The sequence below is a fragment of the Anguilla rostrata genome, chromosome 16 (assembly GCF_018555375.3).
Source record: "Anguilla rostrata isolate EN2019 chromosome 16, ASM1855537v3, whole genome shotgun sequence".
NCBI lineage: Eukaryota > Metazoa > Chordata > Actinopteri > Anguilliformes > Anguillidae > Anguilla > Anguilla rostrata.
This window is the reverse complement of record NC_057948.1, coordinates 35,742,848-35,759,367: the sequence shown is the minus strand read 5'-3', so window position 1 is coordinate 35,759,367 and position 16,520 is coordinate 35,742,848. Positions and strand designations below refer to the sequence as shown.

At 50.0% G+C, this 16,520-nt stretch overlaps 1 protein-coding gene across 2 annotated transcripts; it reads right to left on the bottom strand.

The window, feature by feature from the left end:
• Positions 1-1,448: 1,448 nt before the first annotated feature.
• Positions 1,449-14,651, bottom strand: alkbh3 (alkB homolog 3, alpha-ketoglutarate dependent dioxygenase). 2 transcript variants are annotated; one of them, XM_064313879.1, is made up of 10 exons: positions 14,357-14,651; positions 13,724-13,852; positions 12,324-12,424; positions 11,971-12,005; positions 11,682-11,729; positions 10,378-10,481; positions 7,400-7,488; positions 6,833-7,042; positions 5,631-5,729; positions 1,449-2,629 (listed from the first exon to the last, which is right to left on the bottom strand). In XM_064313879.1, the coding sequence occupies exons 2-10, from the start codon at positions 13,800-13,802 to the stop codon at positions 2,504-2,506; spliced, it is 891 nt and encodes a 296-aa protein (XP_064169949.1). In that variant the 5' UTR covers positions 13,803-13,852; positions 14,357-14,651; the 3' UTR covers positions 1,449-2,503. The 2 variants fall into 2 exon arrangements, with proteins under 2 accessions (XP_064169949.1, XP_064169948.1); XM_064313878.1 differs by lacking the exons at positions 11,971-12,005; positions 14,357-14,651 and having other exon boundaries at positions 11,682-11,725.
• Positions 14,652-16,520: the final 1,869 nt, after the last annotated feature.

Sequence of the window (16,520 nt, the reverse complement as noted above, 5' to 3'; positions counted from 1 at the left end):
TCCTGCAAGGCAGCCAGCCACAGGTCCTGCAAGGTCAGCCAGCCACAGCCCAAGAGACGAGCCACTACACACAGGCCTGAGGCAGGGCCAGCCACAGGTCCTGCAAAGGACAGCCAGCCACAGCCGCAGGTCCTGCAGGGACGAGCCAGCCACAGGTCCTGAAAGGGAGGACAGCATCACTGCAAGCTCACCACCCACAGGTCCTGCAAGGAACGGCGCTACAGCCGAGTCCGCAAGGGCGAGCCCCATTCAGGTCCTGCAGGGACGGCAGCCACGCCACGGTCCTCAGGAACGACCAGCTACGGTCCTGCAGGGGAGAGCAGCCACAGGTCTGCAGGGCGAGCCAGCACAGTCTGCAGGAGGAGAGCCCAGGTCTGCAACAGCCAGCCTGGGTCCTGAGAAGGGACGAGCCAGCATCAGCCACAGGTCCTGCAAGGGGACGAGCCAGCTACAGCCACAGGTCCTGCAAGGGGACGAGCCAGCCACAGGTCCTGCAAGGGGACGAGCCAGCCACAGCCACAGGTCCTGCAAGGGAGAGCAGCACAGCCTGCAAGGCACAGCCACAGGTCCTGCAAGGGGACGAGCCAGCCACAGGTCCTGCAAGGGGACGAGCCAGCCACAGGTCCTGCAAGGGGACGAGCCAGCCACAGGTCCTGCAAGGGGAGGAGCCAGCCACAGGTCCTGCAAGGGGACGAGCCAGCCACAGGTCCTGCAAGGGGACGAGCCAGCCACAGGTCCTGAAAGGGGACGAGCCAGCTACAGCCACAGGTCCTGAAAGGGGAGGAGCCAGCCACAGGTCCTGTCAGGGGACGAGCCAGCTACAGCCACAGGTCCTGAAAGGGGAGGAGCCAGCCACAGGTACAGGTCCCGCAAGGGGAGGAGCCAGCCACAGGTCCTGAAAGGGGACGAGCCAGCCACAGGTACAGGTCCTGTAAGGGCTCATTCCAGGAGAGCTGCTTTCAGTTAGCAGTGAAAAATCAGCAAAGAATCACCAGAGTTCCTTAAAGTTCAGGAAAAAATATTCAAAGGATTGAAGGTAACCTTTTATCGGAACTCGTTATGAAACGGTCTCAAATTCTCCCAGAAATAATGAGAAGATTAAACACAGGGAAGATATCTGGTGATACAGAGTCAAAAGACTTTAAAAAATACCTTCTTTTTTTTTTGGCTGGACCGCAACAGCGGGGCCAGCCCTACAAACGCGAATGTCTGTGACTGAGCGATGATGGTACACCATTGGTCGGCCGGTCCAGCCATATACTAGGTTTTGACCTGCTCGTTTTTTTAAATTCTGGGTTTGGCCAAACAATCCTCTTCCCTGGGTTATTTTTGTTCTGAGAATTCCCCTTATAGCTTTTGAGTTATACGTACCAAAGTTAAATTTGATCCCAAAGGAGGAGTATAGCCTATGATACTGAGATACAAGAACACACAACAACCAAACAATATCCATTTTACAAACAGGTTTTATTGACAGAATAAGGTGAAGAGTTAATTGGCATCCTGATTGCCCTTGCCACATATCTGTCTCTCTGGCAGCAACCAAGAGGACAAACAGGAGAGAACAAAAAAAGAGAAGAATAATTTGCCTTTGTCACAGTGAAGTAATGCTTCAAACTGGCACAATCTGGACAACCTGTTAAACTCCCTCTTCCAGACTGACTTATTTACACAGCAACATCTGCTTCCAAAAATCTCAATCAAATGAGCCCAGGACAAGCATCCCATTTGGGGTTCACTTTATTTTCACTAATCTGTCACCCAACATTGCAAAAACATCTGTGACAGATGACAAGACATTTTAGGAACAGCACTAATATTTACATAACGAGCAAACAGAACTTTACTGATAAAGTGAGAACATTTTTATTTATTTAATTAGAGATAAACTTGTGTGTCTGTGAAAAACGTATTTCTGACAAACGCACACTCAGGCGCTTTCCCTCCTGACGTTAAAAACAGACGCACACAAGTGACGGCAGTCTGCTCGCCAGTCTGCCTCCTCCTCAGCTGGGGGCGGGGGGGGGCGGGGGGGGTGTAGACAGCATCACATAAACAAAGACGTCGTGCAAAGCCCCACGTCAGTCTCCAAACGGGAAAGGAACAGAAAAGCTCAGGAATGCACGCAATTCAGGCGTCAGAGTCCGCTCTTCCAGGCATGAGACTCCCCGAACACAACAGCCTCTCCAGGGCAAAGACGACGGGGGGGGGGGGCGCCAGTACGGAGGACATTGTGCGTATTGTCTCGCCAGGGTTACAGAACCTTCATACCTCCCCAGTGTTCTACACCTGACAGGATCTTCCGTGGTTCTGGATCCATTCCTACATTTCTGTGCTTAAATGTCACTGGCGCCCTCCGCCCCAGCAGAGGGCACTGCAGTTTCCTCCTCCATCTTTCCTGTTCCGCTTCCTCCACTGAGATATCTGTTTTTTAACAGTCCCTCGTGTAGAAAATGTGTAAATCATGCTACGGCGTTCCTCTTCCTCCTCTTCCTCCTCCCTCCTAGCTGCGGGGCCCGCGGGCCAGGTTCCGGCCCGGTTCTGGTTCTGGTTCTGGTTCTGGGTAGACGGTGCGGAACGTCAGGTTGACGCGTGGCCCACGGTCGTGATACTCCTTCGCCACCTGGTGCTGTTTGAGGTGTAACCGTGACAACAGAATAAGGTGCTTTTAAAGGAACATCTCTCCATCAGGACACAGGTACACCCATGAAAGCAATGCAGCACGAAATACGAAATACTGAATTGTTATTTAGCACACAAACATGCCAGAGAACAGCAACGAGAAAAATTCTAATTAAAATACCTCACTGCCAACAGGGATTAATCAGCCTGAAAAACTTGTCAGTTTAAACAAGTTCAAGTTTTTAATAAGTTTTGCACAAATGTGCAAAATGTACATACACACACACACGCACGCACAAATGCTCTGACACAGTGCTGATATTTCAACATCAACTTGGCTCAAAGACATGTCAACAACTTGAGTGAAGAAACCGGATCAAGGGTGGCCATTCTGCGATGGCAGGCACGCAGGAGCGCTGGGCGAAGGCTGAGGCCCCCAGAGCTTCAGACCCACTTCAGGACTCCCCGGCTGCTCTCTCAAACGCCTCCAGCATTCTACCACTCAGACCACAGCCAATCACACGCACAACAGCCCAGAGCTGCACCTCGCCCCGGGACACCTCAACTACCAAATGAACTCGACAGGAATCCGTCGAGCTTTCAAACTGATGATCGGAAACACGTAAACTTGCCTTTCAAGAATTTATCTTCTCTCTCCACCCCATCCGTTTGGGGGTTTACAAGGCATGCTGTAAATACCGCCCGCATTCTACTGCGTTTCAAACGCAGATCATTTTAGATTAACGGGTTACTCACAGTAACAGTACTGACACTAGCTGTGCTGGAGTGAAAAATTAATTATCATCACCATCATCATCATGGTCAGTGTGAGAGTTAGTGTCCTCAGGAGCGCCCCCTGTCTGTGCGGATAAAGGTCAGCGTTTATCAGGGAGATTTACAGTCCCGCTGATCCTGCTTAGCGCCGTGTTCCCGAGTACGCGCTAGAGACCAGACACCCCGAGGATTCTGGGATATCACCACCAAGCATTCCTGACCTTTCCGTCCCTTTGTGTTCACAAACCCGACGCTTTGGCCCCTGAAGCCAGACAACCGGAGCGACTGAGGGGGCGGGCGGGGGTGGGGAGGAACGCGCCGTACAAGCCCCCCCCCCCCACCCCCACGCCCCGCACCGCGTCCCGCAGGGCGACACAAGCAGGGCGGCTCTCCTCGTTCCCTCTGCTCACTCCTAATTTGGTGTCCCAGCAAGAGCAGAGGTCCCGGCCAACGTCAACAGCAGCGAAAAAAGAGCGTGTTCCTGCAGCCCTGCAAGCTGTTTTTACTCAGCTCAAATTAGATGCCGTCCCACGAGAAAGAAAAGAGCGAGAAAAGAAAGAGCGAGAAAAGGGATAAGAGGAGATGCATAAGAAAACACAGGGGCAGGGGAGGGGGGGAGGTGCAGAGAAGGGGAGGAAGAGATCTTGAGGCGGAACCTCGCGGTGAGAGATGAACCGCTCGGGCTGGCCTGCTGAAGGCCCCGGGCTCCGGTACAGAATTCGGTGAGAGGTCCCGCTCACGGGCACGACCACGCCCTTTTACATCCACACCAGCCCACACCCGTGCCTCTCCATAGACGAGACGGCGGGACAGGGTAACGGAAACGGGTTTGAGAAAACCGGACTCGCAGCACCAGCAAGGTTGCAGGTTCGATTCCCAGGTGGGGCACAGCCACCGAGTGAAGGTCTTAACTGAAGGGCTTCAGCAAGTATCCAGCAGCACGAAGGGACTGCATGGGAAAAGACTGGAAGTCGTGCAAGAAGCTCTGGATAAGTGTGCTGAATGCTGAAAGAGTGCGTGTGCGTGTGCGTGTATATGCGTGCATGCGTGCGTGTATGTGAGTGCGTGTGTGTATGTATGTGCATGTCTGCGTGTCTGCATGTGTGCATGTGCGTGTGTGTACGCGTGTGCATGTCTGCGTGTGTGTGTATGTGCATGTGTATGCATGTGCGTGCGTGTGTGTGTGGACGCATGTGCATGTCTGCGTGTGTGTGTGTGTGTGTGTGTTCTCTCCCCTGTGTATGGTCAGGGCTGCGTGTGTGTGACAGTCCAAACAGATCTCATCATGTTTCGCATTCTTACATTTATTCTGAACATAACTGGGACAAAAACATGATGGAATTTATTCGCTTGGTTCCCCATTATAACTTTCTCCTTCATAACCAATGGGACTCTGACTGTGGAAAATGAAATCATGTGGTTTGCTGTAACTTCAGCCACAGATGAATGCAGTCACGTCTGTTCTATGTCATACAGGACTACGGGCGCGTCCAGGTGTGTGTGAGGAACAGGTGTAAAGGTCAGGTGTGTGTGAGGAGCAGGTGTAAAGGTCAGGTGTGTGTGAGGAGCAGGTGTAAAGGTCAGGTGTGTGTGCGGAACAGGTGTAAAGGTCAGGTGTGTGTGCAGAACAGGTGTAAAGGTCAGGTGTGTGTGAGGAGCAGGTGTAAAGGTCAGGTGTGTGTGCGGAACAGGTGTAAAGGTCAGGTGTGTGTGCGGAACAGGTGTAAAGGTCAGGTGTGTGTGAGGAGCAGGTGTAAAGGTCAGGTGTGTGTGCGGAACAGGTGTAAAGGTCAGGTGTGTGTGCGGAACAGGTGTAAAGGTCAGGTGTGTGTGAGAAGCAGGTGTTAAGGTCAGGTGTGTGTGCGGAACAGGTGTTAAGGTCAGGTGTGTGTGCGGAACAGGTGTAAAGGTCAGGTGTGTGTGCGGAACAGGTGTTAAGGTCAGGTGTGTGTGAGAAGCAGGTGTAAAGGTCAGGTGTGTGTGTGGAGCAGGTGTAAAGGTCAGGTGTGTGTGCGGAACAGGTGTAAAGGTCAGGTGTGTGTGAGGAGCAGGTGTAAAGGTCAGGTGTGTGTGCGGAACAGGTGTAAAGGTCAGGTGTGTGTGAGGAGCAGGTGTAAAGGTCAGGTGTGTGTGAGGAGCAGGTGTTAAGGTCAGGTGTGTGTGAGGAGCAGGTGTGTGTGAGGAGCAGGTGTTAAGGTCAGGTGTGTGTGCAGCAGGTAAAGAGGCGGGGCTACCTGCCAGTCTTCCTGTGTCGCTCCCTCCATCAGCAGCAGAGTCCCGTGACTCAGCGGAATCTTCAGCTTCTCCACATGCGTGTAATCCCCGCTCTCCTCCTGTCCCGCACACGCGTGCACACGCACACACACACATACACACACGCGTACACACACATACACACATACAGTACACACACACACACACACACGCGTACACACACACACGCACACATACACATACACACATACACACACGCGTACACACACATACAGTACACACACACAGTACACACACACACACACACACACACACACACACACACACAGTACACACGCACACGCACACATACACACACACACGCACGCACAGAGTCAGGTGTGCATGTCACACGCAATCACCATTCAGAGACAGTGAGGGGAAGAGGAGGGGGTGGAGCTCTGTCACTCCCACAGTAAACCTGCACTGCTTAACCCTAACCCTAACCCTAACCTTAACCCAAAGCCTAAGCCTAACCCTAACCCTAACCCCTAAGCCTAACCGTCCCCAGCAGCACAGGGAGACTATCAGCACGGTAACCAGTGTTGTGGCACAGCGATTTCTCCAGACCGTTCACAAGACAGTCAAAGTGTTTCAAAATTCGACATGCAGAGGACCACATGGGGAGGTTCCATTCCACACATTTCTGCAGACCAATCTGTCTTCTACAGTCTGACAGGAGAGAAATGCACTTCAACATGTGACAGGGCTAATTGTGTGTTTAAAGCTTGACAGGCACATGTAGAGGGTTACAGAGATCCGTGTATGCAAAATCTATTTCTGTGTTTGTATGTGTTTACAAACACAGAATGTGTGTGTGTGTAGTAGTGTTTGTGCGAGTGTGTGTAGTGAGCATGTAGGGAGTGTGTAGTGAGTGTAGTGAGTGCGTAGTGTGCGTAGTGAGTGTGTAGTGTGTGTAGTGAGTGCAGTGTGTGTGCAGTGTGTGTGCAGTGTGTGTGCAGTGTGTGTGCAGTGTGTGTGCAGTGTGTGTGCAGTGTGTGTGCGTGTAGTGAGTGTGTAGTTTGTTAGTGAGTGTAGTGAGTATGAAGTTTGTGAGTAGTGAGTGTAGTGAGTGTGTAGTTTGTGAGTAGTGAGTGTGTAGTTGTAAGTAGTGAGTGTGTAGTGTGCGTGTAGTGAGCGTGTAGTGTGCGTGTAGTGAGCGTGTAGTGACTGTGTAACTCACCGGGCGGGGCTGCTTGCGCATGCTGAAGCAGCGGGTGTCCCCCAGGCTGAGGGAGGCGATGGCGGGGTGGGGCCCCAGGGAGAGCTCGCTGTCGCTGTGCCAGGCGATGCTGTCCTTCCCGTCGCGGTACAGGTTGCACAGGAGCGAGTTAAAGCAGCTCCCGCTCACCTGCTCCACCATGGCCTTCAGATCGGCCAAAACCGCAGGCCACTGAGGGCACAGGGTTAGAGCGGGGGGGGGGGGGGCACAGACACACAGGGTTAGAGCGAGGGGGGTAGAGACACACAGGGTTAGAGCGAGGGGGGGGGGGGGCACAGACACACAGGGTTAGAGCAGGGGGAGGGCACAGACACACAGGGTTAGAGCGAGGGGGGGGGGCACAGACACACAGGGTTAGAGCAGGGTGGGGGGGAGAGTTTGGCTACGCATGGCAGTGTGAGGGTGGATTTACCTGTGTGTTGGGCTACAGGGTGGATTTACCTGTGTGTTGGGCTACAGGGTGGATTTACCTGTGTGTTGGGCTACAGGGTGGATTTACCTGTGAGTTGGGCTGCAGTGTGGATTTACCTGTGAGTTTGGTTGCAGTGTAGAGTTAGAGTAGGTGTAGGGCAGCTCTCCATACCAGCAGGTGAGTCTGGGTTCCTCATAGGCCTGACCTGAAACCAGGAGCACCACCAATCAGCTGCTTTCTTCAATACCCACAACCAATCAGAGACACCAATCAACTGGTTCCATTATGTACCACATCCAATCAGAGCACCACCAATCAGCAGTTTCCATTAGCTACCACAACCAATGACAGCACTACCAATCAGCTGCTTTCGTCAATCCCCAAATTCTATTAGAGCACCACCAATCAGCTGCTTCAATCAATCCCCATATCCAATCAGAAGAGCCCTGCTGGCCTGGCCATCGTTTCAGTGCTTTTTTTGGAAGGCTTCGCCCTAACAGCCAATCAGCTGAGAGCGAGACATTTACAGGAAGTGGTGCTGGGAGCAGCACAAACTGCCTTCCCGCCCAAAACACCCAAGGCATGGACGCGTAGTGCCTGCGTCAGCCCAGCCGCTCAGCACCAACATGACCCATGACCACAAACCAGCCAGCTGCCACAGAATAGATCACCCCAGCAATGTCCATAAAACTCGGTCCTGATCCAGGTATTTCGGGGAAAAAGCGTGTGCCCATCTACACCGCCCCCCCCTCCCCCATCGTCTGCGAGGACGGGAGCTTCGGCACTGCCGAGTACGAGCCCCCCCCCCCCCCCACCCCGCTCCAAACTGGGACAGGGGCGAAGCATTTTTGTAAAAATGATACATGGAAATAGAAACAGCTCTAAATCTGATAAGGAACTTCTGACAGGAACACTCGACGCTTGGTGTGCCAAACCAAGCACTTTCCTTGGCTGTTTGCTTCAAGAACCTTTTCCACACATTGGGTGCTGAAGGAGGCACATGTTAAAAGCTGACTTTGTGGTGAACGTATGAGCGAATACCCCCCACCCCCCACTATCCCGCAGAGACGAGGCCAAGAATCCCTTTAGGGTGCCCCGACCCCCTCCCCCTCGCCCTTTAGAGCAGAACCAGGGCGAGTCACCGACTGCCTGACTGGCTGCAGACTCCACAGAGCCCAAACTCAGAGCCCATGGAGTCGGGACACCCTCCCCAAACCCTCGTCTCCTACAGATTTAGAAGCCCTGGGAAGGCTGACGGCTTGACAGGGACCTTCCAGAAAACGACAGGAAGAAGTCCTGAGAGGAACACTTCAGAGCCTGGCAGGGCTCAGGCTTTCAATCTCCATGCCAAAAACAAACACTTTATTTTTCCTCAACTAAAAATACATTTAAAAAATCATAACATTAGGAACAATAAACAAAACTGCCACTATTCTAGGGAGCGTCTGCCAAGTCCGGAGCCAGACGAGAGCAGGAAACACTGACTCAGCCAGCAGAGCCAGCCATGGAAACAGCCCTCCGTCTCTTCCTCTTTCCCCACGGCCCCCAACCATCCATCACTGAGCACGAGGGGGCCAGAACACTAAAGCTCAACACTGATTGGCCAGCAGGACTGCCACAGCCAATGGCAGACAGAGCACCCTGTGGCCAGAACACTAAAGCTAAACACTGATTGGCCAGCAGGACTGACACAGCCAATGGCAGACAGAGCAGCCTGTGTGTGTAACGACCGAGTGAGAGATTAGCCTGAGTCCGAGGTGGGATTTGAACCCGCGCCTCTCACTCGTCCACGCACTTCATAGGCGAACGTCTTACCGGTCAACCAAAGGCGAAATCGCCCCAAGTCAAGGGCGACGTCGTTATTTTTCTATTTGAGGATTGTGTCGCAAGAGAGTGCCGTCACGGCAACCTGCTACGAGCCCGTCGATTTACCGCACCTTTCCCGAGCTTCACTAACGAGCTAGCCGAGCTACACCCACTAAACGCAAGCAAGAGGTTCCTTTCCTCCGCCCGCGTCATGTGCTACACTCCTGAACGAGCATTCGCCAACTTTACCCGCACTCCTGAACGAGCATTCGCCAACTTTACCTGCACTCCTGAACGAGCATTCACCAACTTTACCCGCACTCCTGAACGAGCATTCACCAACTTTACCTGCACTCCTGAACGAGCATTCACCAACTTTACCTGCACTCCTGAACGAGCATTCACCAACTTTACCCGCACTCCTGAACGAGCATTCACCAACTTTACCTGCACTCCTGAACGAGCATTCACCAACTTTACCTGCACTCCTGAACGAGCATTCGCCAACTTTACCCGCACTCCTGAACGAGCATTCGCCAACTTTACCCGCACTCCTGAACGAGCATTCGCCAACTTTACCCGCACTCCTGAACAAGCATTCGCCAACTTTACCTGCGCTCCTGAACGACCAGTCACCAACTTTACCTGCGCTCCTGAACGAGCAGTCACCAACTTTACCTGCACTCCTGAACGAGCATTCACCAACTCTACCTGCACTCCTGAACGAGCATTCACCAACGTTACCTGCACTCCTGAACGAGCATTCACCAACTTTACCTGCACTCTGACAGCATTCACAGACTTACCGCAATTCGGTGAGCTTTTAATAGCTTGTAGTCACAAGGAATGAAAAAGGAAAGGGTGAGAAAATGAGCATAAGACAGAAAGAGAGTAGAGAGGAGATGAGAGAGAGAGAGAGCAAGAGTGAGAGAGAGAGAGAGACTTGGCTGCACAATATCTACGGTACTTGCCACAGCCTGAGGGACAGTTGTGACCCTTAATGTTAATAAAATATTATGATGTCATTTGTTATTTTATTAATGTTGTTCTTAAGTTCATGTATTTGCGGCATGAACTTGTTAGGTGTTTGTTTTATTTTATTTATTGTACTTGATGACATCAGTGTACATTACGTACTTCGTACTGTGTTTTTTGGAAAGCTTTGGCAGCACGTACACTGAAGTATGTCATGCCAATAAAGCCTTTTGAGTTGAATTGAGAGAGAGAGAGAGAGAGAGAGAGAGAGACAGAAGCAGGACGACAGGGAGGAAACTCCACCGATACCCACCGTGTTTGAAGTTGGTCTTCTGAGCCCACGGCAGCTCAGCCAGGAGTCTACTGAACAGCCAGTCTGCCTCTGTCTGAGCCAGAAACCCAGGGAGCAGCCGCAGCCTACAAACACACACGCGTGTGTGAGGGATACACACACTATACATATACACACACGCACACGCACACACACACACAGTACATATACATACACACACACACACTATACATACACACTATACACATACACACACATACATACACACACACACAGTACATATACACACACACACACACACACACACAGGCACAGACACACACTATACATACATAGACACACACACACAGTACATATACATACACACACACACTATACACACACACACACACACACACACACACACACACACACACACACACACACACACAAAGGCACAGACACACACTATACATACAAACACACACACACACACCTCACACATACATACTGTACATTCACACACACACATATATATATATATATATATATATCCAAATATACACATGCACAAACACACAAGGAAACACACCCACACACAGAAATACACAGAAAACACAAACAGAAGCATACGCAGGAACCCGTGACACACGGATTGGCCCGTTCCTCTGACTGAGTGCGTGGTCTCGGGATCGCAGGGCGTGGAGCGCTGCTGCAGCACCCAGACGGGTCAAAGGTCAGCCAGAGCGTGAAACTGTACACAACTCCCCCCAGCCTTTGGGCTGAATGAATCCAGCCACAACCCACACAACTCCCCCCAGCCTTTGGGCTGAATGAATCCAGCCACAACCCACACAACTCTCCCCAGCCTTTGGGCTGAATGAATCCAGCCACAACCCACACAACTCTCCCCAGCCTTTGGGCTGAATGAATCCAGCCACAACCCACACAACTCCCCCCAGCCTTTGGGCTGAATGAATCCAGCCACAACCCACACAACTCCCCCCAGCCTTTGGGCTGAATGAATCCAGCCACAACCCACACAACTCCCCCCAGCCTTTGGGCTGAAGGAATCCAGCCACAACCCACACAACTCCCCCCAGCCTTTGGGCTGAAGGAATCCAGCCACAACCCACACAACTCCCCCCAGCCTTTGGGCTGAATGAATCCAGCCACAACCCACACAACTCCCCCCAGCCTTTGGGCTGAATGAATCCAGCCACAACCCACCAGCGCACGGATCACATGTCAGACGTAAGCAGGGTAAAGTACTCTGCCCAACATTAAGGCATCTGGTAAGAATAAATAAATAAGTGTTCAGGTACAGTCACAATCCACACACTCACCTGGAGACACCCGAGGGGCCGTGGCTAATCTCATATTCACCTGCCTTTCTAGAGGGAGAGAGAGAGAGGGAGCGGGGGGGAAGGGAGGAGAGAGAAGGAGAGAGGGGAGGGGGGCGAGGAAGAGACAGGGGAAGAGGGAGGGGGGGAATGGGGTGAGAGAGAGAGAGAGACAGAGAGAGGGAGGGGGGAGAACGGGAGGGAAAGAGAGACAGAGGGGGAGAGAGACAGAGCAGGTTTACACAGGCTCATAAGCGTCAGGAGAAGAGGAAGGTGTGAGGACCATACTCACTCGATAACCTTCTCAGCAGGGACGTCCCGCAGCGGCTGTGCATGAGAGAAACAGGGAGAAGTGAACGAGTGACTGCAGGGGGAGAGAGAGAGTGACTGCAGGAGAAGAGAGAGTGACTGCAGGTGGAGAGTGAGAGAGTGACTGCAGGAGAAGTGAGAGTGACGGCAGGTGGAGAGAAAGAGAGAGTGGCGGCAGGTGAAGTGGAAACACACCAGAATGAATGAGCAGAGGAAGACACGCAGTGCCTAACTGAAGGACTTTCTCTCACAGCATCACAGCACCACAGCACCACAGCACACACGCACGGCCGGCCGCCCCCCGCGCCCCCCCCCCAAACAGAGCCCAGATCGTACCTTGGCTGGCTGATGAAACTCAAACGCCTGACCTCCATCTCCCCACGAACTGGAGTGGGCCGATGGTGCTGCAGCACTTCTCACAAAGCCTTCTGCGCCACCTAATGTACAAACGTGGAACTGCTCAAGTGAGTACTTACCGACTGACTGACTGTGTTGGTCATTTAAATCTACACTCTGAGCTGACCAGAGGAGGATGGGTTTGATCCTTCCGAGGTTTCTTCCTATATGTTACAGGGAGTCTTTCCTTGCTACTATTTCTTTAGGCTTGCTCCTGTGAGGGTTTAGGCCAGGGTTGTCTGTGAAGTGTATTGTGACAAATGTTTGTGAAACGCGCTATATAAATACATTTTGATTTAATTTTAATATAGGAATACTGCTCCCTGGTGAGTGTGCATCGTATCCGGATCAAGTCCTAATATTTAGGAATGAGTTACACACGTGCGCTACATACCGTTCTATATTTTAACGGTAACTTAAAGGAGTACCATGGTGGTTGAACGTGACACTTCCCAGTTGTCTTCAGGCAACAACAAAACAAATGTGCATAATTTTTTTATTCTTCAGTCATTTCAATGTACTTTAAAACGTATTTTTCTAAGCCTAAATTTCCCACTATAAAAATTCACCCGAACCGTCTGGGCGTGGTAATGAGAACTGTCAGTTAGCTATGATTGACAGACCGTTCCCCGTTACCATAGCTACCCCCATGATACGCGCTCTCTTTGGGAGACTGAATTTTCACAAGCTAGCTAGCTTAGTAGTATATCAAGTATCGATAGATAGCTAAGGTAAGGACGTTGACTTGTATCCAGTTACAATTTTTGCTATCTAGCTAGCCAAGTTAAGATAAAAGCACAACTATAACATCCTCATAAAAGCGAACTAGCAAGCTAACGTTATCGATAACATTGCCTTATGAAAGCAAACCTCCTAGCTAGCTAACGTTAGCTAGCTAGCTAAATGAATATAACCAGAAATAATCTAAAGGAACTCTAATTTAAGTGAACCTAACGTTAGTCAAATATTTGCATTGTCTGAACAGCAGGACGGTGTGTCCTGTCAGATTTCTTTACGGGGCGTGGAAATAGGAGTGGTTACTGTATTCGTGACGTAGAAAAATGACAACTTTCTCAACCGGTTGAAAATGGGACGATGAATTTAAAACGCATATTTCTCCAAAAATACAGAACGGACATATTTAATACTTTGCTCATTGTGTTTCTTCAATGCTTCTTGTGCAAATAGCACATAAAACAGAGAAAGTGTGAAAATCACCATGGTACTCCTTTAAGCAATTCACTCTCGTATGTAACCGTGTACTTGGATCATATGAACTTCGAGTTCCACGTTCAGTAAAACCGTTTCCTCTCTTGCTCCATTCAGTTGTGATAAATTACCCGCTGGTCGAGGTGCCGGTTTGGGGCGCGATGGTGCCCAAGAGCCCTGCACCCTGGCCCGCTGTCTCCTGTCACTCATGGCCTCCTGTACCGCAGTCTTGTATACCCAGCTAGGCCTCGGGTGTGAAGCTGCAACAGAACGACAGACAACCTGAAAACCCAACACAGGCCAACGACAGTACGCAAGGCCAACTTCAATGTTAAACGTTAACGGATGAAGGTTTCTGTTCGTAATTTGAAAACATTTTTTCTCCTCAAAACCACTGACATTGCTATTCAATTGTTATCGCCGCCATGCACAGGCTACAGTTACAGAGTGCAATTTCGCCAAAATACAACAGTGGCTCTACAATGGCTATGTTCAGCCGCGAGGTACCAATAAACAGCGGGTAACCTGCTACAAGCCCGTCAGTATCTACAACAGCAAGTTGGGTGACATGAACCACGAAAAATATTGCTGCCAAGGCTCGTTTTAAGTGTATGAAAAACGCGTTGTTTTGTTAGTAGTTAGCTTTCTAGAAAGTTCGTTTTGGGTAATTTCGCAGTTGAATAACTGCTATCGTGAGTTAAATAGCTGTTCGGTAACAAATCGACACCGAACTTTGATACAACGTCAAACCCACCGCATCTTACCATTTAAAACTGTGAGATTTCATAGAAAACGGAGTGGTTATCATCACAGCGCGATTCAAAAGCGCATGGAACAACTTATTTCCTTTTAAACACTAATGTCATTATTTACCAGCTGGTATACACTTTATAGACTAGAAATACTTATAGAAACCTAAACTGGTCGCAGGTGCAGTACGAAGCTCGGCCCGCGGAAACAACTACATCTAACAAATGGTTCCTAGTCATAACGTTGTCACTAGGGCTTCGGTGTACATGGGACATAGGGTTTAAAGCAGAGGTGGGTAACCCGACTTCAAAGAGTAAAAAGACTGACCATGTATTTGCTCCACCAACATGCACTAAACCAGCTGATTACAATAATTAGTTTTCCTATCGTGCTGAAGAGTTATGCTAATTAGAGTCAGCTGGTTTAGTGCATGGTGATGGAGCAAACACATGGTCAGTCTTTTTACTCTTTGAAGCCGGGTTACCCACCTCTGGTTTAAAGCAGCGGTGTAATGTCTCATAAGTAATGTCACTGAACTATCGATACACAGGATAAAACTCTCCTGATATACCGAGGGAATGGGCGCGTTGCTCATTTAAGGTTTGTTGCAGTTCCCTTGGCAATTCGCCAACGCATATTATTGGCGAATCTGCGGTACTTTCCTGTTTGCAATCAGTCCAGTTATATTGGAAACATTAATTTTCAATCACAGTACACTTAATGACAGTTTTTGTCCCACTGTTAGCATTTATCGTGAGTCATAAACGTAGAAACATACAAAATTTCTGGGCATACAGGTTTTGACCTATTTATTTCTCACTGCATTACACTGCACACACGTGAGAACACTCACCACACGTTAGCTAAGGTGGAGAGGGAGATAATTTTTTATTTTGCCCAGTTAAATCAGGGGGTGATTAGGTGAGAGGTCGAGAGAGCCAGGTTGGGAATTTAGCCAGAACACAGGGAACCCCCTGCTCTTTGTGATGAGTCATGGGGTCTTTAATGACCACAGTGAGTCAGGACCTCAGTTTAACATCTTATCCGAAAGACGTCATCTCCTACGGCACAGTGTCCCCGTCACTGCACTGGGGCACTGGGGTTTATTTGACCAGAGGGAAGATCGCCCCCTGGTGACCCAAGAACATCACTTTCAGCAGAAACTTTGAGTTCCCAGGTGGCATCCCATGCAAGTACCTAACCAACCCCACACCTTCCACATAACTGCTACATGTCTAAATTTCAAATCTGCCTAGAACAACTTTCTGACCAATCCACTCTAAGCTTTTAATCAGCTTTGGAGAGGTGTAAAGAAAACTTCAAAAAGACACAATTTAAAAATGTAATTGAAGAGCACTGCTGGTACAGGCAATTCAGCGGTCTTTTCTATTCATTTTTTTTGTACCATTTACTTTATTTTTTAAATGGCAGGAGACAACATGAACTAACAGATCAGCCCTGTAACATCAAAGATCCACCACAGGTGGGCTGTGATACCATGGCATTTTATGATTACAGAAGTTGTGAATTACTGGTTGTGACAAGTATCTCAAGCATTTGAGTTTCTATTTTGGTTCTGCTAACTGGAGTACATGTGCTGAGGAAATGTTTTTGATGAATGCCATCATAATGACATGGAGACATTAGCACCAACATGATATCCTCTGGGCTGTACTGTGTGTACATCTCATCTTTTAAATCAAAAATCAATCATTTCTATATTGGTAAGACATCCGCCATTATCAAATAACATTTTCCCCCCCATTTTACTGTACAAAGGATCGCATTCCTATAAACACACAGAATCTGCAGGCCAGAATCACCCCCTCTACAAGCTGCTCATCCAATAGGGCCTCCAGGCTTCTCTGCAGTAAGGGTGCTCAGAGCAAACCTTCCACGACCCCCAGACCAGAACCACGCTCCTGCACAACGTTTTGAAGCCATGCAGTACCTCGGAAACTCTAGCATTGAGTCTCTGGAGTCCTCCATCGTCAGGACAACCAACGTCACACGATCAACACCAGATGACCAATTCGGCCAGCGCAGTTCGATAAGCATCATTAAGACTTTCAACCAGATAGGCCGATGGACCGTGCCTGGAGAACTCTGAGTCTTCCCCACTCGCACACTAGGGGCACTGCTGCATTTATTCCCATACAAGTCAAGCTAGACTCACTG

Bases quoted from the DNA above. Each gene is read 5' to 3' on its own strand.
- alkbh3 (XM_064313879.1), bottom strand. From the start codon at position 13,802: ATGAGTGACAGGAGACAGCGGGCCAGGGTGCAGGGCTCTTGGGCACCA. The intron at 7,489-10,377 runs GTGGGTATCGGT...TCCTGGTTTCAG, and splicing joins GAAGACCAACTTCAAACACG to GTCAGGCCTATGAGGAACCC. The intron at 7,043-7,399 runs GTAAATCCACAC...CTGTGCCCTCAG, and splicing joins CACTGCAACCAAACTCACAG to TGGCCTGCGGTTTTGGCCGA.